We start from the raw sequence: 25,410 nt of genomic DNA on the forward strand, positions 1-25,410 counted from the left end.
AATATGAACTTCAGCAGCTGAAAATTTCACCGTGGGCTAGACTTATCATGAGTACGCATGAGTATTGAAATGCCCAAATAATATTGAAGGTTTCGGTATGCGACCTCCGCCGACCATTTTTGCCCAATTTTTCAAAATTACAATGTGAAAATCAAAAAATCGCCCTGGAGGCCTCAAATATCAACTTCAGCAGCTGAAAATTTCACCGTGGGCTAGTCTCATCATATGTATTGAAATGCCTAAATAATATTGAAGGTTTCGGTATGCGACCTCCGCCGACTATTCTTGGCCAATTTTTCAAAATTGCTATGTGAAAATCGAAAAATTGCTCTGAAAAATCGAAATATCGACTTCAGCAGCTGAAAATTTTGTGGTAGACTATGTTCGATGTCCTCTATCCAATGGTGCAAGAATCATTTAAATCGGTGCATGTCACCTGGGGCACCTCCCTTGTGAGTAGAAAAGCGAAGGTAAAAAATTTGAAAAATTTGAAATTCGAAAAGTACGAACAACATCAAATTTAATGTAAAAATTCGATTGTTCCGATCTCAACTTTTTTTTAAATTTTACGAATAGTTTCTTAAAATTGTAAGCGTGAAAAAGAACCAAAGCAGCAGTAATTTTGATGTGAAAAATTACAACAATTTAGCCCGAGCAAAAACGAGGGCAAAAGCTTTTGAAAAAAATGAAAATTTTGAGAACTGATCTGTGATTTTGCCGGTAAATTAACAATTTTGACGACAATAAAACTGGAATCTGGATAAAATTTTAGACATTCTTTCAGATTTCCAACTATTTTAATATCAAAAGTTGGGAAAATCATAGATAGAGAAACGGATTTGGCTTCAAAAGTTGGGAAAGTTGTTAATACATAATATAGTGATTGCACAGAGAGATAAACTTTGATCATTGTAAAAAATATGAATTTTTGAAAACTTTGAAACTAAAATATTGTTGGAATTTTTGTATTTTCCCAACTTTCTTGGATTTCTCACAATTTCCCAACTTTTCCCAACTTTCGCGGAGCACTGGGGGGGGGGCAGCCTGCCACCATGCCTCCCCTTCGCTTCGTCCCTGAGTATTAAATTCAAGTGTTGGCTTGAAGTTTGAACAGATGATTGAGCTGTGCTTGAGCAGAAGCTGAAGAATAGCCGAAATGCGAAAACCGAAAAGTTGCGAATTTTTGGGGAAAACTGGGTGAGTTTGGAAAAAGTTGGGAAATTTAGGAAATCCGTTAAAACTGCCAGAAAGCCCCAACTTGCGCTGAAAAAATTCCTGTTTTTCATTTTAAAAAATTATAATTTCCTAAAAACTGAAAATGTTAAAGTCATGAAAACCTCAATTAATTTGTATAAGAACTAAAAAATTGAATTTTTTCTATAAAAATTCCTTTAAAGTACCATAGAATTCTGGAAAACGAGAGAGCGCGATAAAACCCGAGAACATGGTTTTTCTCTACCCAAAAAACTTTTTTTAATTCGATAAATCTACCAGAGAAACAAGATGGGAGAGGGGATGGAGGAGGAGGGTAACGTCGTCAGCTCAATCAATATTATGATCCAAAAAATCAAAAAAACCTACTCTAGTACGAAAAACTTTTAAAACTTTCGATACGTCTTTTGTAATAAAAATTCTTCGATATTTTGACGACCATTTTTTGATGTTTGGGTATACTGATTCAGGAAAATATTTTTCGGATGTTCGGCAGGCGGAATTTTAGTTTTCGGGTTGATGGATTCGGAGAAATGGACAAAAAGTATGAAATTTCAAAAAACAAAAACAAAAACAAAAAGCACAATGTTTTTGCGTTTGAAAATTATTTTCTTGTAGTACCTCACAATGTAAATTGTCTGAAACTTCAGCCCTAAACTGTTCTATTCTGTTTTTGAATTTGATTCTCATAAGCCAAAAGGAATCACAAAGAAAATTGCAAATTTTTTGTCATGTATAAAAGCATTGTTTTTGATTTTGAACATTTAAAAGTATTCAACAATTCAACATTACTCCCATCCTAAAACATTGAGGAGAAAGGGAGGAGTCTGTGGTAAATTTTTTTTTTTTTTTTCAAATTCAGGGTGTCTATTAGAACTACAAATACTCTAGCAAAAAGTATGAATTTTGTATGACCAAGTTTGCATTTTGTATAAGTCCTTTTTTAAAATAACTGCTGCGAAAAAATATACATTTTCAGGCTAAAAAAAATTCAAATTTGATTATTTTTACTATAAAAAACGAAATTTTTAAAAATTTTCATCTTCAAGTGCTTTAACATTCAATTTGAATTTGTAAACATTTTCAGGCTAAAAAAATTCAAAGATTACCTATTTATTTTTTATTACCTATAAAAAACAAAATTTTAAAAAAATCACGTTTTTTTTCTTGTTTAAAACTGTGTTTAAAACGTGTAAACACAAATTCATTTATTTTGAATGAAGTTTTTCAAATATCCGTCATCCAGTCATCAATTTTTAAGATGTGGCGTCATAAATAATAAAATTGCTGTAAGGCTCAAGAAATACTGGAAAATTGAAGTCAATACACAAAATTTGTAAAAGTAAAGGAAGAAAAATGAAAATCCAAAAATACAGTTCATTCAATTTTATTTTTTTTTCTACGAGAAACTGAAAAAAACACGTTTAGAACAAAAACAAAAATGTTTTCAATTTTTTGCTTAAAACACTGTTTTGTTTGTTTTAAAATTGAGTCCCCCTCCCCTCTCACCCCTCTCCACACATCACTCTTCGTCACTACTCTGGCTGAAGATTCAACTGTGTACTCTCTACTCAATTAGTGGGTACGGTAGGTAATCAATGATTTTTAGCTCTTCAATAATTAAAATTGAAAATTTAGCAGCAACATTTCAGTTCAGTATCCAGTTTAAGAGTTGAATAATTTTATGTTGGATCCAACCTATCGATTGATTTCAGTTGTTACCTATTTTCAGTAAAACAATGTAATACCTAATCTCCAATTTAGCTGGAAAATTTGAAATTCCTTTGACAAAATTGCCAATCTGCCGATCTCTAGAACTGAAGACGCTACCGCCAATCATATTTTGCGAATAGAATAAATTTTTTGCAGTAGGTAAGTTTCTCAAAATTTTCAAAAGTTGAATTTTATCAATTTTGAAGGTAAATTCTTGTGTAACTTTTCAAGACGAGCAAAAATGGTCATTTCGTGATATTGTCTAACTTTGAAATTGAAGTTGAAAGATCTGGAAACTGTACCTAGTGCCTACATATATAGTTTATAAAAATTTTGGGGCATCATGATTTGCCTGTAGAGCATTCAATTTCAGAGATAAGCTGTTTTGTGAGAAAACCTGTTGCCACCTCAATTTCCGTCAGATGAACAAAATACGAGGCGAGTGCTACTCCTTGAGCACCTGAATACAGGCAACCGCTCGAACAGATTGGTAACTACAATTGAGGTTCCTACTTCCTTCATCAGATTTCTGATTAGAATTTAAGAATTTATTTTCATCGTGAAAATTCTGTTATGATTTTTCATGCTTAGAATTTTTGTTCTCGAATCTGGATGACAGGTCTTCGGAAATATTGAAATAAAATCGACGTTTAATAAAAATGTTTATTTATATAAAAACAAAGTTACACAATAAGGAAGACTTACGTCAAAATTTAAGCTACCTCAACAATACACTGTTCGTCATTCGTGCTTAAAAACTCACGACAAGAAACTCATTTATTGTCTCGACCGTAAAAATAGTATGATTGTTCACGAATACCTCGATTTCGTCATACCTTTCATACATACAAATACATAAAATTGAATCCATCAAGATATGAAAAATACTGCGTAGAAGAAAAATCGTCAACTATAACGTACGAAATTCACAAAATAACAAAAGCCAAAGCTTAGAAAGTTCACACCATCACAGCAAAACTTCAGTGCATTAGAGACATAGAATAGTAAATTTAAACAAAAAAAAAAACTCATTGTTCGATAAGTTATTGATATCAATTCGCGATCGTCTAAAAGTAGGTATAGATAATAATATGTAGACTCGATGATATTTTTTTTAAAAAATCGGCAACAGATTAAAATATCCGATAAATAGAAAAAAAAACATAGTTACATACAAGACCTGAGTTAGTTCGAGTAATAAGTATACATTTTAAAACTGCAAATACACTTCAAATAAAAATTTTTAAAATTCTTTCACGTATTCCAATTAATTGAACACCATTTTACAGGTAAAAATATTACGTACACAAAATTACAAAAATGCATATACAATTAAGTCAGACTTTTGAGAGAGACGACTAAACATAAATTCACAGATGTCTTATGTTATATAGCACTACCAATGGACACTACGGACGATGATAGGGAACACGAAAGCGAATAGGATACCGGCACAAACTCCAGATACTAAGCATGCTGCTCCGAACATTCCAGCCACACTGCTATATTCAGGCGGTACACTCCTGCGAAAATATTATCCATTAGTAGGTACCAACTTCTCTAAGATTAATCCTATTTTACCATCGAAAAAATCTTACTTTCCGCAATACATCATAGCCAATGAACTGAACCATCCGCTAGTCAGCGCAAACGTTGCTGCGATTCCCCAATATATCCATTCGTTTTCAATCAAAACAGGCATTATACGACCGGGCAAGCTGTAATTGCAAACTAAAAATAATGGGATGAAAGCCGAGCGCAGAATCACCGGAATATGTAACCATCTTCCACTAGGCTAAATAAAAAACAAATTTTAATTCGTATTCGTCGATTGAACCATTTATAATTGAGCTTGATTCAACTCACGAAATGCCAGACAGTAGCTAGAAGATTTCCAAAGGCAGCGAACACGTTGAAAGTCAAGAAACACAAGATATCAGCGAAATATTTCGGCGACACGATGAAATCATCATGCACCAACTGAACATCTACAATAGAGAATTATCGTTGAAATTTCATCATACTTAGATTAAGGAGTGAAAAAAAAAATTAAAAAAATAGTCACGTACTCGAGTGAACAGCTGGGAAAATGGCCAACGTGACGAAGAAAATGAAGAATACATTGAAGCACTGCAACGAACACATTTTAAATACTTTCCAATATGGAGTTTTCTTCACAACGGAATTCTCTTGGGCATTGGACTGGGCTTTGATAAATTGCAAATCGTGGAATTTGTAGAATTTCTGCAACGTAATTTATATCGGAAATAAAATTAATGAATACAGTACTGATGTGAAAGGGAAGGGAGAAGAGGGGGAATAAAAAAACTTACAAGTAATGGTAAGACGAAATAAATAACGAAACAAACGAAAAGCACCAATAAAGCAACCATAAAGTAATACAGAGCAGAAGTCTTAGGACTCGGAGATAACGATTTCGTAACTATATTCATCACAGATGTAAACACACCGCTAAGATTCTGAAACAAGAAAAAAAATTAGGTAGTAAATTTTTATTCATTTTTTTTTTCAAAAATGCTGGCTATACTTTTTTACATACATTTCCAAAAATCACAGCTCCCGTGTACGCTGCGGGTAAACGAGCAGCGATACCGTACACTGTATTTTGATAAATTCCATTAGCCACTAAAATGAAAAAAAAAATCAATAAACTAAACACATTTATCTGCATTTTTATCAAAAAGCGTTCAGTGCATTTATTTGTATTTACTATTCAATAAGAAAACTGAGGCCAAGGTTAACCAGAAGAATACTTCAGGCCATGCTGACGAGTCTAACATCACCAATACTTCAGTAGCAACGAAGACAATCGCTTCTGCTACGATTGTGCACACAATTCTGGAACTAAGGCTGCCTCTGTTGAAGAAAATGAATACGAAATTAGGGAATCGATCGGTAGAACAATTCGGAATTTTAAAAGCTTTCAAGAGAGCGAAGCAATTCCATCGACTTTAAAGATGGAAAAAAATGAGATCTTTACATTTTTTTACAAAATTATAAAAAAGGCGAATAACATGTAAAAATATGTTTCAGAATCTTTGATGGACTTTGAAAAGTGTACTTATTATTTTGATGCAATTAGGTCTCAAAAAAAGACCAAATGCCATTGCAAAAAAAAAAAAACAAACTTTCCAATTCTTAAAAATAATTCCAAAATTGAATTTCAATTTTTTTTTCATTTTTTCTTCCGTATTCCACACATGCTCACAATTTACTTATCAACTAATTTCAATGGTTCAAAATGCATTTCCTAACAATTTGAAAAAAGTGCTAAATTAAAAAAAGTACCTATCGTAAGTAGGTACCTATACTTGAAAAAAATATAAGGAAAATACATAAACGAAAAAAAGAAATGCGTAAGAGACATTCAATTACCCCAAAATTGAAGAATTGTACGTTATTAGAATGTAATACGAATGCATTCGAAAATAATAATGAAAAATAAAAATAAAAGAACAAAAAATGGATTGAAGAGCGAAATTTTCAATGAATAAAAATTCCCATAAAACCAAAGCAAGCCAAGCTGGAATTTTAATAAGTTTTGGAGATCTCATCTCGTAATCATTTTTACGAATTCAAAATATGATTTATTCCTTCAATAGCTCCTCAATGCAAGTTTCATACATAAAAGGTCATTACCATGTCAACTCAACCAAAAAAAGGCGAATTTGAAGAACCCCTCAATTAGTTTGGTCCCAGCACTGCCAGGCCTCAGGGGGTGGGTGGGGGGGGCTTCCATTATTTTCACATTGTCTCGAGGTACTCAACTTCAGCAGCCCATTCCTCCAAAACTATGATACTTTGATCAAAACTGATTTCACAGTTCGAAAGGGCATTGCATTTAGAACTTTTTAATTTCAAAATGGCGCTGTAAGTGGAAGCTACCATTTAAAATTTTGAAAAAATTTCCATAGATGTACTTTTTGATGCTTTTTTGAAATATTTTAGTTTCGAGATGGGATCTCTTAATGGAGGGGGGAGCACCACCACCCCCCAATTTCGGGCCAAACTTTAGAAAGAAAATTTGGGGCATGTGATACATTGAATTGTATGTTTTTGGTGACTCTGAACACGAATATGACGTCAGATTTTTGATAGGACCCCATCCACGGCCCCCAACATTTTTTTTGGACTTTTACCTAATGGGGGAGGTTCTGGGGGCCATGGGTGAGGTCGATTTAAAAATCTATTGCTATATTCGTGTTCAGCGATATCGAAAACATACTATTTCATGTGTCACACGAATGTAACCATTTTTTTTGGGTTACCCCTTTTGGAGAAGTGCTGGGGGCTGTGGATGGGTCCAATCAAAATTCTGACGTCATATTCGTGTTCAGCGTCACCAAAAACATACTATTCCATGTGCCGCACGAACAAAACACTTTTTTGGACTTTTACCCCGTTTGGAGAGGTGCTGGGGGCCGTGGATGGGGTCCTATTGAAAATCTGACGTCATATTCGTGTTCAGCGTCACCAAAAACATACACTGCGATATATCACATGCCCCAAATTTTCTTTCTAAAGTTTCACCCGAAATTAGGGGTGGGGGTGCTTCCCCTCCATTAAGAGATTCCATCTCGAAACTTGAATATTTCAAAAAAGCATCAAAAAGTACATATATGGAAATTTTTTCAAAATTTTAAATGGTAGCTCCCACTTACAGCGTCATTTTGAAATTTGAACTTTGAATTTGAAAGTTCAACTTCAAACTTTTGAGAATTTCAAAATGCTTGAAAAGTTCTAAATGCAATGCCCTTTCGAACTGTTAAATCTGTTTTGATCAAAGTATCATAGTTTTGGAGGAATGGGCTGCTGAAGTTGAGTACCTCGAGACAATGTGAAAATAATGGAAGCCCCCCACCCGCCCCCTGAGGCCTATGGGGGCTGGGACCAAACTAATTGAGGGGTTCTTACTTACTGGGTGGATATATATTGTAAAAAAAATTTGAGCGAAATCAAAAGACATGACTCAAAAACGTTGGTTGAGTTGACATGGAATGACCCTACAGGGTGTTCCGGAGATCGTCTGCCAATTCAACTGTAGATGCAGATAGTACTCGAGGAGACGAACAAAACACGTTTGTAGGATTGGTTGCCTATCTTGCGAATTGAAGGAGCCACCCACGTGCCTCGTAAAACTCAAAATTTACTCATTTTGAAAAAAATCATCAAAAATAAGAAATGTTTGAATCATTTAAATAATGTACTCGAGTAAACGAACAAAAAATGACAATTATTATAAGAGATTGCCCAATTTTAAAATTGAAGGGGCTAACTTGATTCTAAATTTCAAAATTTGAAGTGCTTCAAATTGAAGGGTTCCATGGAAAAGGGCCCTTCGTCATTTTTTTTATTTTCACAATTTTGAATCCATAATAATTAAAAATTGTTTTTTTTTTATCAATTCCACCATATTCAGTGAACTTCAACGAAAAAAAAAACGAATTGGAAAATATTTCCTTGCATAAAAAAATGACCAAGGCCCCTTTTCCATTTAACTTCTCACTTTTGAGGATTTCAAATTTTCAAATAATTTTTGCACCTTCAATTTTGAAGATAGGCAATTTGTCATATTAATATTTTTTGTTCGTCTATTTGAGAGCTGTGGGTTATTGTTTCTTACCATCACCTGTGAATTGAAGAAATTACACCATTTTTTGGGAAAAAATTTACCAATTTCAAAAAATTTGCCAAAAATTAGAAAATGTTTGGATCATTCAAGTGACTTTACTAACTCTAGTCAGTGTTTGAGGGGACGAACAAAAAAAAGTTATTAAAGCAGATTGCTTATCTTCAAAATTGAAGGGGCAAACAATTTGAAAATTCAAAATTTTCAAAATCTGGAGCACAACAAATTTGGAAATTTTGAATTAAGATTGCTCCTTCAATTTTGAAGATGGGCGATTTGTCATAGGCCAAATATCATTTTTTTAATCGCCAACTGGTGTAATGGCCTATGGGTAATGGGCATCATTTGAATGATTCAAAAATTTCGGGTTTTGCGAAGAACGTGGCTCCTTCAATTCACAAAATAGGCAACCAGTCATAATAACGTTTTATGTTCGTCTCCAGTAGATACTATTTACAGTTGAATTTTGGCAAATGATTTCTGGAACACCCTGTTATGCGTTATCAATTTATCATCATCAAAATACCGGGTGGGGTGGCCCACAAGTCATGTGAAATTTTTAAAAAACTCGTATTCTACTCATCAATACAAACAAAAAGAAAAAAAAGACTATACAGGATGTCCAGAGAATGGTGGTACAAATCTCAGATTTGGATAAAACCGGTTACGACTAACAAAAAAGGTTATGTGAAGGTGTAGCCTATTTTCATAATTGAAGGGAAAAATACGTTTTCAAAATCCAATTTTGATCATGAAATGCATGAATATACTACGTCAACAAATAAACAAATTTTGCTACGATTATTTTTTTTTCTTACTCTAAAATTTAAAAAAGTTTTTGAAGCTCAAAAATGACCTACATTCAAAAAAATTTTTAGCAAATCGAAAATTGTCGAGTTTCAAAAACTTTTTAAATTTTAGAGCTAGAAAAAAATGATCATAACAAAATTTGTTTATTTTTTGAAGTAGGTAGTATTCATTTCTGTATTTATTTTTTTCATCGCGGTTTTTTGAAATTAATTTGTTCATTTTTCAAAGTACTACCGACCCCATGGTATGGTCAAATTTGGATTTTGGCTTTTGTATTTTGAAAAATTGAAAACGTACTTTGCCCCTTCAATTTTAAAGATAGGTAACTTGTTTATCTTACGTGCTTCACGCTGAGGGTTGGTCATCAATTAATGCCACTCTGTCATCAAAATTGTGAACAAAAAGGATATCGGTGCAAGTGCAACGTTGCCACATTTAAGTGATTTTAAACGACGAATATCTCTTTTAATCGAGTAGAATACATGTGTTTTTTTTTCATTTCACATGACATGCGGGCTTTCTGTATTGTATACAGTACTTAATTAAACAACCTACCCAATATTAGCAAAAATGTTCACCCAGTTGAACAAGAAGTTGGGAACTTGACTCGAGATACCCAAAAATACCATGAAGTTGTCCGTATAAAACGTCAAATTCTGATTTGTATAATTCGAACCCAATTTGTAATCTTCGAAGTACTGCAATTCGAAAAACATACATACACATATGTAATTACATTCATTAGGTATACACATTATTATTTAACGTAAAAATTAGAAGCAGCGATAAGACGATAAAGTTTCTTTGTTGCAGTTATCTTTAATAAAATTCACTAGCTTACCGACTTGGCATTTATGAACATATTCCATGGCATCATAGTCCCAATGCCGAACGTCAAAATGATAAAATAAACTATCAAGAACCTGTAAACACGATTACAAAATCAAAGCTTTGAAATCTTCGTAAATACCTACCTATTTATTTAACCGGTAATTTTTTACTCAATAAAGAACGACATGTTTTCCAATGTGGGAACATTAAGGTAAGTATGAAAAAGTAATTTAAAAAAAAAAAAAAAAAAAAAAAAAAACTCGACTTTGGAATAATCTTCCAGTCGAGTACTCTTTGTACAAGTTCATTGTTTAAGCTCGGGTTCTTTATATGTTTTTATAAAATACCATCTTCTTTAGTAGGTAGGTATATTGATTGAAATACAGACACAATGGACTCGTTGATACGAGAGTTCTTTTCTTTCAGTATAAAGAGCTATCATGTTCGAGACACAAAAACTGGAGTTCTACTTGATTTTAAAACGCTGTTTTGGGCGGAAATTTTTACAGCAATGAATCAAACTGTAAAGGAAAAAGTTGTGTTTTTTTTTTTTTCATCAAAAATTACTCATTTTTGTATGGAATGAGTTCATTAATTTCGTGATACGCATTCGGCATTCGTAATATTTAAAATAGAATTTTTTATCGAAAAATTTCATGATTCATTTTTCAAATCGTCACCAAATGATTTTAAAAACGATCGTAGCCATAGTCGTGAAATTTCCGCTAATTAATCGTAGAATTATACTACAAATATGTCACAAAAAAACATTTTTTATGTTCCTAAGGCAATTTTTACAAATCAACCTACTCATCACATATTTTTTTTAACGAACTTACCTATCCTTGGGAGGATTGGTTTCTCGTTCAGCTTGTTCCATGGTTACACTTTTGAAATTCAACACGTCGTTAGGTAAATTCTTTTCTTCCCAAGCAGGATTCAACCGTACAGGTTCGATGTGCTTTTTATCGCCTAAAAATTACACGAACGAATGAATAAATCGAAGTGAAAATGAAAACATTCAATAACGACTAAACATCTATCAAAACTCGATCACAAATTCCCAATCCCAATATTTGAAATTCGATTAAAAATAGCTATAAAAATCTTTCGATCATTTCGAATTGAGCAATTTCTACTCGATAAGATTTTTTTCAGAATAATTCAAAAAAAAAAGTTATAATTTGGCAACCAAAAAAAAAACGAAACACGAAAAGTAGGAAAATAACACAATTTGAAAACTCACCGATGCATAAATCTTGGCAAACTAAATTACCTAATCGAGAAGAATTCCTCCAAGAGATTCAAAAGCAGGTAGGGAAAAAATCAACCCTAAAAGACACGACAAGTAAAAGATCTCATCTGTTGGAGGCATTCGTTCATCCACAGATACCTTTTTTTGACACACCTACCTACTTTTTAAACCACACAAATAACCGAGTTATACTCGCGATTACCTAGATCGAAATTCTTTAAAACACATTATTTATAAAAACACTCCCAATATTAGAACTGTTATCCAGGTATAAAGTAAAAAAATGACCTATATAAATTTCGACGTCCAATGTTTTGCACACAAAAAATGCTAACTGAGCGAAAAAAAATCAAACCATGTGATTCTCAGCAATCTAATTAACTGCCAAATATACCTATTAAAAGAATAATAAATAATTTTCATTTGAGGTCGTATATAACGATTATGAAATCATTCGAATTCGTGATTAGGTATGTTCGATAATAATTGAGAAGGTACAAAGTACGAAAAAATAATGGCGAAGAAAAATAATGTAACATGAGGTAGATTCGAAGGAAATAACATAATAATTCCGATCGTTAAAACATTTGTGATAAAGTCTCCTAGGAAGCAACATTATCATTTGAATTAAATTACCTGTTTGCATAGATAACATTTTTCTCATATGTATTAAGAAACTGGAAACAGACTACCTACGTAGCTACTGGAATTTTATCCTAATGGGTAAATATTCATATTTTTAATAGCGTAGTTGACTAACTTTTTTTGCATCTTCAGTAAATTTCAAACACATAAAAGACAGAACGGAGAAATAAATATAGCATTACCTATTACTGATAAAGAGATTTACGTAATTCGAAAGACTAGACGCTGACGAAGTGATTTGTCGACTGGGAGAGGGGAAGGGGGTGAGACTAAAATTCAAAAAAACTCCTTCAAAACTCTATTTAAAATTCAGTATAAAGAATACCTTTAGATCAACTATGAATTTTATTTTAATTAAAACTCGTCGTTAAACGATTTGATTTTTTCGTATCCGGCGAGACGATAATACGTGAAAAAATTCATCATTTTACTTATACTTAAATTGACGATTAATGTTATCGCCTAAATCGAATTCAAAGAGTTCAAAAAAATTAACGAAGGTTATCAATATACAATAGCCTGGGAAAAAACACTGATTATTGGTCCCGTCGACAATTTTCTTTTTTCATTGAGTCTACAGCATCCAATTGCTTGCCATAATATCAAGTCGGTAACTTTGATAATTTGCCAAATAAGATGGCATTTTGTCACGCACGCATGTTGAGACATATACGATTATAGAACGTCTTTCAGTGCAATTGAACTTGGAATTTTATGCGATGAGACTACAGAATAAATCTCATTCGAGTGATTGACATTAAGAAATTTTTTCATCTTCAAATACTGAAAATAGCGTCAACAGTAGGTACTTGTTATATGTTCAAATAGATTTTGATTCAACAATATGCGAATGTTTTTATAGTAAATAGAAATAGGTAATTGCTTTCCTAATTTACTTTGAAAGTAATGATTTGGTTTTGGATTGAAATTTTGAAAAAATCATCAAAAATAAGAAAATGATTGAATCACTCAAATTATGAATGATACCCCCAAAAACCAAAACTAACCGAATTTATTTTAAAATTTTTTTCCAGGGATGGACAGCAGAAAGATGAAACTTTTGGCTTAAGCTTTTAGCTTCTAAAAAATTTATAAAACTTTAGCTTTAGCTAGCTTTCAATCCCTGTTTTTAGCTAAATTTTGGTAAAAAATGGGGCCATTTGCAATAGGTCAGTCATTTTATTTATTTATAATATATGTACCTACTTATATTTTATGTTTCAGCACAATGGTGATGTTTACATTTTATGACCTGGAGCCTGTTCTAATTGATCAAATAAAATCAAACTTGAGGAATGGGGTTCTCTTGAGAGCTAAAATTGACCTCTGCAGTTTGGAGGGTCAAAGTTTGAAAATTACAGAAAGGTCATTTTTTTGGAGAAGCATAATTTGGCCCCAAATTGACAAAAAAAGTCCAAATTCATACCATTGGTGAGTACCGCCATTGTAAACAATATATCCAAATTTCAGATTCCTAGGTCATCCCCACCCCATTTAAGGTGGAAAAAACCAGATTTTGATCCTATTTTTGACCCCACTCTACTCTTAAAATTGACCTAGGGAGCCACAACATCCAGCATACAATGGGATGGTGCCACTTGAGTGTATTTTGCAGGTTTCAATCTTCTAACCCTATTTGACCTCTTTACAGCAGGGTCAAAAAAGTGGATTTTTTGTGTTTTTCGATCTTTAGGAAAGCCTACAGCCCCTCCAAATTGACCTAGAGGGTGCAAATTTTCACAGTACATTAAGAAGATGTACCACAAGTGCTTTTGCAGGTTTCAGCCTTCCAAACCCATTTTACCCCTCTGCAGAGTGAGAAAAGTGGATTTTTCAGCTATTTTCAAGTTTTCTTTTCAACTTTTAGAACACCCTGTAGCTCCTTCAAATTGACCTAGAGGATCCAAATTTTCATAGCACATTGGAAGGATGTACCACAAGTGCCTTTTGCAGGTTTAAGCCTTCCAAACCCATTTGACCCCTCTCCAGGTTTCAGCTATTTTCAAGGTTTTTTTTCAACTTTTAGAACACCCTGTAGCTCCTTCAAATTGACCTAGAGGATCCAAATTTTCACAGTACATTGGGAGGAGGTATCCGAAGTGCCTTTTGCAGGTTTCAGCCTTCCAAACCCACTTGACGACTTCCTTCCAGAATAAAAAAAAACTGGATTTTCAGCCAAATTTTTGTAAAAAATAGGGCTATTTGCGGTAGGTCAGTCATTTTATTTATTAATGGTGATTTTTACAGTTTATGACCTGGAGCCTGTTCTAATTGATCAAATAAAGTCAAACATTACAGCGGAACTGTAAATAGTAAATACTTAATGTTCAAAAACACTCATCATGTCACATGTCACCATTTAATTTGAATGTTTCTAACTGATAAACTCTGCCATCGTGTTTGAAAAACCTTCAAAGTTTCTGTTTCTGGTATAAAAATTTGGCTCTTATGTAACGGCAGACTGCTACGACTTTTTTTCTTTTTGGCTTTGGATCTTGCAGTTTGGATTTTACATTTTTGAAGAAAATCAGCTGGAATTTGGAAATTTTTCCAACTAAATTGTTTGCCAAAAAAAATATCAAGAATTGCTAAAAAGTTTCATTTTTTGCCAAAAATTATTAAAAAATAAAAATTGTCAATTTTTTCGTCAAAAATTCCTTAAGCCTCATTTTTTTTCTTCAAAAATTAGCTTTTGAATTTCAAAAAAACAAAAATCATTGACTTTCGAATTTAAGCTTTCAGCTTTCTGGCTTTGATTGTTGCAGTTTGGATTTTTCATTTTTGAAGAAATCCAGCTGGAATTAGGAAATTTTTCCAACTAAATTGTTTACCAAAAAAAATGTCGAAAATTGCTAAAATGTCTCACTTTTTTCATAAAAATTGCTAAAAAGTTTCTTTTTTGCCAAAAACTATCAAATAATAAAAATTGTTGATTTTTTTGCAAAAAATTCCAGAAATCCTTATTTTTCTTTCAAAAATTGCTTATAAAAGTTGAAAGTTTTGCTTTTTTTGCATCATTGATAATTTTTTCATTTTTTCCCCTTCACTTTTGTATAAGGGATTGAGTGATTAGATCACATTTTTTACGATCCGAATCGTTAAAATATAAAAAAAACAACATTTTCAATTTTTCATGTTCAATGACCCTCTTTTTTTTGGCGAGGGAGGGGAGAAGGAGGGAGGTACCCCAGTCGGTCAGTCCATGCGACTATGGTGGGGGAAGTTATTAGATCCAAAAAAAATCAGCGTTTTATCAAAAAAGAGTAGTGATTTAACAACAGGCATAGCATTACCAGCAATAATGCTATGCCTGTTGTTAAATCACTACTTCGATAATGCTATGCCTGTTGTTAAATCGCTATTTTTTTTGATAAAATCAGCCAAAATGACTAAATTGAATGAAACTATCGCATTCGCATATTATATTGGTTAAACACATGTATTAAAGACCATTTCAGCTCAAAGTTTGAAAAAATTGACTTTAGAACTTTTTTCAGGGGTTCTCAAAGTTCGCCACCCCCGAAAGTGATCTGCAAAGATGAAGTCAAAAATTGACTTGAAATAAAAATTCAAGCATGCCAGTCGATTAAGAAGTAAAATGCAACATCTTTGCCGCAAACCGGACCTCGATAGCTTTTCATGGTTTCCCAAAATGTGGACCTCGAAAAAAGTCAAAAATTGAATTTTTCGATATGAGCCAAGTTGTTGAGGGGGTTGCAAATGATATCAATTGAACTTACTACTATGTAGTAGCAATGAACCATGAAAAGGGCAATAGCGGGGCTCGACGGGAAGGGTCAAAAAAGGGGGTTCCAAAATTTTCAAAAATAGAAATACCCCCACCACAACCCTCAAAAAGGTCAAAAATGAAAAAAACGTTACGTGCTGCATTGCTTACCCTTTAAGCAACATATATTCGCTACTTTTAATTTTTTACATTTTCGAGCAGTGGTTCTAAAATTTTTTGAAATTTTCGACTTTGGGGCCACCCCACAGCCCCCCTATGGGTTCCCCTGGGAAAATATCACCCGATATTAATAATAGGGACCATCCCCTATAAGAAAAGGCCATTCAAGTCTCGAAGTAGCGAGGGGCACGAAAATGGCCATAGGTAATGACCCTCCTTCTTTATATTTTGGAAACGTTCAAAAACTATTCAGAAAGTTACTGGAAATTTATATTTCTTCAAAATAAGAGATTATCCTTTAGTATTTTGAAAAAATGTCATTTGTCAACTACAACACTAATTTTAGTTATCCAATTACATATATTTACAAAATTTCGAAATCTTCCTTCATTTTAAACAATTTTATCAAAATTTTGCAAAAATTGAACGCTTTTTTGCCCATTTTTTTCATCACTCGAGTACAACTTTTTTTCATCAATTTCCACACAAAAATTTATTTATTTGTAAGTTACCAGAAATTTTTCCCAAAAATTTACTAATGTCAGCGTGATCTTATCCGAGTTAGGTATATTTTTGTGACATCACACAAATATCATTTTGCAATACCTATCCCTTCACATGTCACAAAATGACATCACTGTGATGTTGAATATTGCATTTGCAGCATAATTATGCTTACTACTGGGTTGTGATTGTGACTCACCATATCTATTATTGTCATTTGACTTGGATGGAGTGATTGATATGCCATTTTTCATGTGCATCTCCTTCTCCAGAAGGAGCTGCTCCTCGGGTGACGCCATGTTTCCTCGTATTAGGCTCGAATTCGAAGTCATTTTGATAGGTATATCTGCCGAGACAAAAAACGAATTAAAATAACACAACACGCGAATGTGAAACAGTGCCAACAGTGGCGAGTAAAACGTTTCAAATTGTACTAATGGAGAGATTATACCTAGAAGCCTGTAATATAGGTAGGTAGGTAATTTAGAGTATTATTAATTTACAGTTACTACGATAATGAATTCTTATATCTTATCGTGAGTATACACTTGTGATGAAAACAATGCTCATAATATATATGAACTTTATAACCAGGTGCATGAAACGTCAACATATTATGCAGCATTAGTATTGGTAATTCAGGTTAACTGCATTTTACATAATACCTACATTATTATGTAAGTACCCAGTCTCTTATCATTTTGAATGCATTGAAAACTGATCGTTAATTCGACTGCATTTATTTTTTGTACCATCGATCGTAATATTAATTATAGGTACCGAATTTGTAAGTAATAAACTATCAAAATATAAAACACTCTAAAATCATGTGTTTGAGTTTTAAAGACATTGTAATCTACACGCAATTAACGTATGAATATACTTGGAAATTGTAGCAAACTTTTGATAAAGAACTCTTCCAAAATTAGTGTTCTCAGGGTTATCAATTTTCGAGTGCCTTGTATAGAAATTTTCAAGTACTTATAGTTCAAGTTTCATAATTGAATGCTAATGATGATTCGAGCTCGAGCTGTATAGCTGTTTTTTTTTCGGTGTGAGAGAGTGAATGTGTGATGTGCATTCGATTTGCTCGATCTGTTATCCGCATGGTTCGCATTTTTAAACACGAGGGTACTTAAAGTAGCCTACTTACTGTGTCAGTGTTGAATTCAGTCAGCTTCGAAACTAGGAAACTTACACGAACATTATAAAGCCGATAAAGTTTACGAAAAAATGGATTCGAATTAAATTTTAAAATCCATAAACACTATTTCCATTAAAAATGAACCCTTGCAATCAGACAGTCACACACGGTTGGGTTATGTGTGATTACTGTGATTGTAAAGCACCACATGGTAGCTCGTGGTATGAGTCTCCTACAGTTTCCTTGTCGACGAGAGTACCTACGAGACGTAAGAGGAGAAATGCCGGTAAGCTATGTAAGAAGGCGTAAGCGTAATCTCTTGGATAGTTTGACAATTTTTGACGATGTGTCTTAGTAACAGAACATTATTTTAGTCGAAGCGCTGATGTCAAGATTTTTAAAAATTCAGAATAGTCGACTAGAAATATGATGAAAAATTATCCATGGAAAGTTTCTGGAAATATCTAGAGGAAGCTTTCAAATCTTTTTCATTTCCATGGAAATTTTTGAAGGAAAGTTGCTGTAAAGAGCACATTTTGCACAGCTCCAAATGAAATTTGTGTAGTAGGTACCTAACAAAAAGAATGTAAATTTCAATTACTCAAAGATTTATTATCCTTAAAGAAAAATTAAATTATACACAACACAAAAATACTTGAAAATGGCAGAGCTTTGGATCAAAAACGATCTTGATTTGAAATTCATCAAAAAAGGAATTTTTTAGGATTTTTCCATCACTTTTCTGCAGTTTCGTGCATACGTAGTAACATTCTCAAAAAGTATTATGAGCTTCCAGTGATAAATTTTTCAAGGTACTTTCAAATTTTCGCAATTTATTACCCCTATAGAGCAACTTCTCAAAATAGGTAACATTTTTGGTTTATCTCAAAAATTTACACATACGTGAATTCACCTTCAAAGTCAACAAATTTCAATTTTCAAAAATTTAGATGAACTGGAGAAATTTATTTTTTTGATTTTGAAGATGGGGTATTTTGCAAAAGAACCTTTTTTGTTCCAAAAATTCTCACTGAAAAACTGATATTAAAAAAAGGACAAAAAGTTCAGCTTTTTAAAAAAAATCAGAAAAGTACTCGCTTATTTTTCAAAAAAATTCAATCAATCAACCAAAAATACAATTTTGAAATTACAAAATATTGCAAAATTGCTAAAAAAGTCTCGCTTTTTAAGCTGATTTTGCCACAAATTTTCTCTCAGTTTTTTGCTGAAAAGTGCTAAAAAGTTTCGCTATTGTGTCAACAATTTCTAAAAAGCCTTGCCTTTTGCAAATCATCATACCTACTCTCGCATTCAACCAAACACAGTAAAAATTCTCGTTACGTCTTGTTCAAAGTGCCATAAAGTCTCGTTTTTTGCAAGAAAAAATTGCTAAAAATTGTTGCTTTTTACTTTTAGTTTTTTGTAAGAAATTCCAAAAAGTTTATTTCCCAAAATAACATTAAAAAGTCTCACTTTTTTATCAATTAGTTTCAAAAAGTTCCTTTTATTTTTAAATTTTGGTGTAAGTAGCCCCTTCATGTTCAGTAAGTAGGCAATATTTCGTACTGATCAGCGAATAATCGCTGATTCGATTATACGAGTATGATTCAGCTAGTGAGCTAGACTATTGGATTTTGTGATCTTTATTTCAGTGAAAAAAATTTTCAAAAGTTTCGGAAATACCTACCTATTACCTACCTACTCACTTACTTACCAAAAGTACCTGATTCCATCCACGTGATGGTGAAGTACATAGAACTGCCACAGCAAAAAAAAAGTCATTTATGCCTAGGTCATGGTTATGAATTTTTTAAGTACCTTTCCTTTCACAGTTGGGTAGGTAAGATTAGACCTCATTGTTACTAAATGGATCTCAGATAGTTGTGTTGGAATTTCTTTTTCAACCACCATGTTTTGAAATACTCGTATACCTATTTTTAAAATTGGAGAATTTGTCGACAGAGGTAGATAAGCTACCAAAAACTCGATATCTTTTTTATGGTGGATATTAGTAGTATACTTAGGGTGCTGAATCCAACTGTGGGGGTTGAAACGTTCGTTAACGATTCTCTTGACCCTAAATCTGAGGTCAAAAAAATAAAGCAACTACATACAGTAAAAGTTGAAAAAATGTTTTTTTTTTATTTTCTTGAAAGGTATGTTCTGGGGAGTTGAAATGCAAATTTTTGCAACAATCGGCCCACATTAGGAGGATTTGTGCCATACATATTATTTTGAGTAAGGCTTGAGCTGGAAAAATCAACTCTTTTCACCTTGAACAAATGTGTTAAGAAACGTGATAAATTTAATAATAATAACTTATTATTCATTAATAATTCATACTCGGGTAGTTTTTGCAACATTTTTGGCGAAAAATTCGAAAAAAATTGATTTTGGGAAATTTCGATTATTGGACTTGGTAACCTTGAATGTGATGATTCTGAAAAAAAATATCGGGTTATGTTGCCACTCATGGGGGCCAAAAGTGGTGCAAGTCTCACGGACCTACAAATTTTAGATCGCCTGATACATAGACTCCCTTCCTGTAAAATTTACGTTTTGGACATTAGGTTGGTTTTCTCGTGACAGGTCACAATCACAAAGACGATTGTATTAAGTGAATTTTCAACTTTCTTCATAGTTTCTTCCGGAATATAGCAATATTCATTGTGCTGATAAAAAAATCGCAGATGGTGTCTGGTTTCTTCTGGTAGAATTAGCCCTTGTAAAGAACTGATTTCAAGTGGTGCTAGACATTCAAATAACCGTCTGATCGCCGAAATGAAATCAGTACTCAATTAGGCGTATTTTCTCGACACTGCACAGCCCTTGAAAAAAAAAGTAACTACATATTAGTTAGACAGGTACACATGTATTGAGATGAAATTACAAATTATTAAAACTAAAATTATACCTAATTAAGTTTAATCTACGATACGTTATGATCATAAGTTCACTGTTGATAAAGTGCATCAAAGGTACCTGACCTTATATTTAGATAGAAGAAAAACACGAATGCGCACTGCAGATTTTTGGGACGCAGTAGTGCCAATGTTTTGGTCACTACTGCCACTTTCAAAAAAACGAGAAAAATAATAGCCGAAAACTAATGAAATTTTTTCAATTTTTTGAATCAAATAGGCAAAAATGATGAAAAAATTGGCACCATTGCGTTCCAAAATATTTCCCCAGCTTCAGGAATGACATCTTTCAATATTTTGGCGTAATTAATGAAAAAATTTTCAAAACACAAATATTTACCTATTTAAAAATGAGCGTTTTGCAATTTTTCGATCGCTTCGTAGAACCCTAAAAATTGTCTTGGATTTGAACAGAAATAACATAGATCGAATCAGAATCTCAAATGAATGCTTCCATTCGGTATTGGGGGCCATTTTCCCCAAAACAAGTGTTGTCGCGACAGGAATGAAAAAATCCAGCTCAAATTTCTCCTCCTGGGACATCTTCGGACCTAAAATTTTTTATGGGTAACTTTTAACTCAAAATGAAGATTCTTGCTGAATTTTGTCAAAATCCGCTGACTTTTTTTTGCCATCCACGACCCTAATGACAGAGTACGAGATAAAAAAATTTACATTGCTTCTTCTTCACCATAAAAGTGAGAAAAATTCGTGCAATTACAGACGATGACGACGTAGACAAAAGTAATTATTTTTTTGATAATCTATTGGAACGAGAAGAAACCCTAATCGTGTGGATACGCAGATACAAAACAAATAAATCAACTAGAAGCTCACATTAATTCCATTTTCTATGTGATTTTTTTCTCAGTTTCTTCTAAGAATAATTGAATGATATAATTTTGTTAAAAATCCGTTCCCATTTTTTTATAATTCAAAAAACAAAAAAATTACAATTTTTATTGGGGAGGGAGGGAGGGAGGGGGTTAAATAATGTTCTATTTTTGTGTTTTGTCAAGAGAAAAAGTCATGCAAAAGTCATGCAAAAGTCATGCATTTGAATTTTGAAAACGTAAATTTGACTAAATCTACAGTAAATGTGTTGAAGTACCTACTAGTAATGAAAATTGAAAGTTGATTTAACCATGCTAAAAACATCTTAAGGTGAGAGGAAAATTTTCAAAAATTGACAACAAATTGGTGTGCTTGATTAATGGGAAAATTCTAGGAAACTTTGTCGTCATTTCACTCAAGTTTGAAAGGAGCCTGTTTTACCTCATTGATTCTCAACTTTCAAGAATTTATAGGTCAATAATTTCAGTAATTTTCTGATAATTTCGCGCTTCTTTTTTGATACTGACAAAGGAACCTCTTGAGGTGTCACACTCCGATTTGAACGAGACCGTAATTTTTGAAAAGAGCATAGTCTAAAACCCCCGAAACCAAATTTTCAGCTGCCCAAGTTCATTTTTCGATTTTTGGCGAATTTTTGAAAATTCAAAATTGACTGTTTTTGGCGATTTATGCTGTTTTTTTAAAAAGTACGTACTTGATCAGTAAAAATGGTCAAAATAAGTCCCAAATCTAATATTAATTACCCAAATCCAAATTTCACCATTTTCAGCCATTCTGGAGCCTCCAGCGCGATTTTCAATTTCTCCAGAATTTTCAATTTGCTCCAGAAGGCGTGAATATGAAGTTGGGCAGCTAAAAATCGAGTTGTATATTACACTCGACCTGTTTAACGAGTTTATCCACATTTGAGCCGATTTCGAGAGTGACACCTCAAAAGTGGTTTTTTGACTAGCTTTTTTCAAAATTAAAAAATCAAAAAAATCAAAAAATTACCGTTTGTGAGGAAATTTTTGAAATGTACGCGAATCGCTGTATTTCTTGAAGAACTAACTCCCGGATCGCAAATTCTACAATTTCCAGCCGTTTTGGAGCCTCCAGCGCAATTTTTCAATTTCTCCAGAATTTTGAATTTGCTCCAGAAGGCTTGAATATGAAGTTAGGCAGCTAAAAGTCGAGTTGTGTATTGTACTTGACCTGTTTAACGAGTTTATCCACATTTGAGCCGATTTTGGGAGTGACACCTCAAGAGTGGCTTTTTGACCAGCTTTTTTCAAAATTAAAAAATCAAAAAAATCAAAAGTTTCCCGTTTGCGTAGAAATTTTTGAAATTCGCGCGAATCGCTGTATTTTGTCCATAACCAACTCCCCAAATCCAAATTTCACCATTTCCAGCCATTCTGGAGCCTCCAGCTCGATTTTCAATTTCTCCAGAATTTTGAATTTGCTTCAGAAGGCGTGAATATGAAGTTGGGCAGCTAAAAATCAGAGTTATGTACGTATTATACTCGGCCTGTTTAACGAATTTATCCACATTTGAGCTGATTTTGGGCAGCTGAAAATTTGGTTTTGGGGGTTTTAGACTATGCTCTTTCCAAAAATCGCGGTCCCGTTCAAATCGGAGTGTGACACTTCAGGAGGTTCTCTTATGAGTAATGTACTTACTTACCCAGTGTAATTTTAAAAAGGCTTTGGTATTGTTTGGCCAACTTCGGTCATTTCTAACGGTTTTTGTAGCAACTTTTTGAAGTTTTTTGAAAATATGACTTTGGTTTTCAATCAATTTCATGTAGATAAGTTTTAAGATGATTAAGTATGAATTTTGTGAATTTTTTCGTCTCGTGTTGTAGTACAATTTTTATGCTATTTTTCATGATTTTTTTTTCTACCATACAAAATTTTCCCATGTTTAGCAAGTTGTTAGTTTCATGTTGTCATTTTATCACAATTCTTTCAATTTTTCCACAAAATCCAAGTTGGTTTTTTCAACTCCAACTCACTCTCGGTTTACTTAATTTTTTCTAAAATGGATTGAACAGACCGTTGACCGCGGGGGGGGGGTCTGTTTTTGAAGTAGTTGGTCAAATTCCCTTTAACTGTTTTTCAATGTTCATATTTTTGCGATTGATCATTATATTCATTACAGAAGCAAATACCTACTTGACCCTTTAACACCCCAGAGTACCTAATTCAGCGAATACTAGATTTCAAAAATTTTCAAGCGAGAAGTTGGACTGAAAAAATCGGGTTTTGATATTTGACAAAAGAAAGTTGAATTCAAGACACCACTCACTTGAGAAATTGAAGTTTCCCTCATTTTCCTCAAAATGATTACATATGTAGGTACCTATATTGATTCCCAAAAAGCTGTTTTTTTTTAGATTCACAAATAGAAAGTTTTAGTGAAACATTTCCTTCTCTTATTTTAACAACTTTGACTACTCATAGGCGAGAAATTTCATGAATGATAGGATGATCACTGATCAGATATCACAGTGCTATTCGCTTTCAAAAAATTCCATTTGAGAGTCTTAAAATTCTGAAAAAATTTGTTCGTATAACACTTGAAATTCTTGGGGATTTTTGACAAAAATTATAAAATTACTGATAAAGTATTTTAAAGGGGATTTTTGACAAAAATGATGAAATTACTGATGAAGTATAAATTTGAAAATTTGTTGAAATTTTGTTTGGTGAAGGGGAAATTGAGATGGAATCTTCTCATTTCATTGTAAAAATTAAAAATAATCATCGATTCAGAGTTTTATTTATTCATTTATTTATTTATTATTATTTTTTTTTGAAAAGAGTTTCAAAACGAGTTTGCCATAAGTACCCTGCTCGTATCAAGTATGGCATTTTCATAAAGAGTTTTCATGTTGTTGTTTTTTTTTTCATTTAGCCATTTTCAAGATTTCACAGTTGATAGGTAGTCATCTCCAGATATCAAAAGATTGAAAGAATCATTCATTTTGCAATTTTTGGATATCAAGATGAGTACAAATTTGACATCTTGAAAAGATGTGGTGATCAGAAAAATGTTCTCACTTTAGAAATTGGAAATCTATTGGTAATTTCACCAGAAAATTTTCGTTTTATAATAAAGAGAGATATTAATAACTCACTTCATTTTCCCGCCAAATTTTTATCTCACTTTATCTACAGTTTTGTCTTTTCTGGAATTTCAATCGAGCATCCTGAAGAAAAAAAAATCAAAGGAAAGACTTTTCGTTATTCTATTTTTTATTTTTTCGTTTCACGAAAGCAACATAATAGCTGCAGTTTTACAGAAATACAAGCAGTCCTACTCTCCTATAAGGTACAGCCACACACGTTACACAGGTAGATACAGATACCTATGGATAGCAAGCAATAATAGTCAATTCTTGCTGAAATGGAAGTCGGTTCACAAAGCAGGTGTAACCTAAACGTATTATTATATTGTGTATAGACGACTCTTCAGTCTTCTTCATTTTATTATTTGCCTAACACGTTTTTATTGGCTTTTGAAGGTCAACGAGAAATGATCCATTTCTTTTTTTTTCTCTCATCTACGATGATTTCATTCCGCGATTGTATCCCCTATTCCGATTTCACACAATTCAAGAGTGAGCCTGTTTATAGGGTGAATTGTGTTTGTATTTACATAAAAGATTACCTGTTTCGGGTGGAAACTGTGGTGTTTTTTTTCTCATTTTTTCAATAAAAGACTCGGGCAATTCTGTATCAATAAAGAAACATCGTATTAAAGCGATGTTTTTATTCAAAAAATATCCCCTGTTTGGAGTACCTTGGTATTTTTTTTTCTTTTCAAAATTACCCTGCGTTAATTTAAGGTAGGTAGCAATTGACTCGACTATGTATTGACAAATATTTTCAACGTCCCCCTTACTTGAGTGTGACGTCTTTCGAGATGATATCAGGTATACATTTGACCTCGTTCAAGTACCAGTAATTGACCAGAAA

At 32.9% G+C, this 25,410-nt stretch overlaps 1 protein-coding gene across 3 annotated transcripts; it reads right to left on the reverse strand.

Moving 5' to 3' along the window:
• Positions 1-3,570: 3,570 nt before the first annotated feature.
• Positions 3,571-17,872, reverse strand: LOC135849942 (equilibrative nucleoside transporter 1-like). Of its 3 annotated transcripts, XM_065370601.1 has the most exons (12): positions 17,681-17,872; positions 16,727-16,873; positions 11,056-11,188; positions 10,227-10,308; positions 9,941-10,083; positions 5,657-5,802; positions 5,486-5,571; positions 5,259-5,405; positions 4,995-5,169; positions 4,792-4,913; positions 4,524-4,720; positions 3,571-4,448 (listed from the first exon to the last, which is right to left on the reverse strand). In XM_065370601.1, exons 2-12 carry the CDS (start codon positions 16,857-16,859, stop codon positions 4,322-4,324), a joined length of 1,491 nt encoding a protein of 496 aa, XP_065226673.1. In that variant the 5' UTR covers positions 16,860-16,873; positions 17,681-17,872; the 3' UTR covers positions 3,571-4,321. The 3 variants fall into 3 exon arrangements, with proteins under 3 accessions (XP_065226673.1, XP_065226675.1, XP_065226676.1); XM_065370603.1 differs by lacking the exon at positions 17,681-17,872 and having other exon boundaries at positions 16,727-16,972; XM_065370604.1 differs by lacking the exons at positions 16,727-16,873; positions 17,681-17,872 and adding an exon at positions 11,463-11,861.
• Positions 17,873-25,410: the final 7,538 nt, after the last annotated feature.

The sequence above is a fragment of the Planococcus citri genome, chromosome 1 (genome assembly GCF_950023065.1).
Source record: "Planococcus citri chromosome 1, ihPlaCitr1.1, whole genome shotgun sequence".
Classification (NCBI taxonomy): domain Eukaryota; kingdom Metazoa; phylum Arthropoda; class Insecta; order Hemiptera; family Pseudococcidae; genus Planococcus; species Planococcus citri.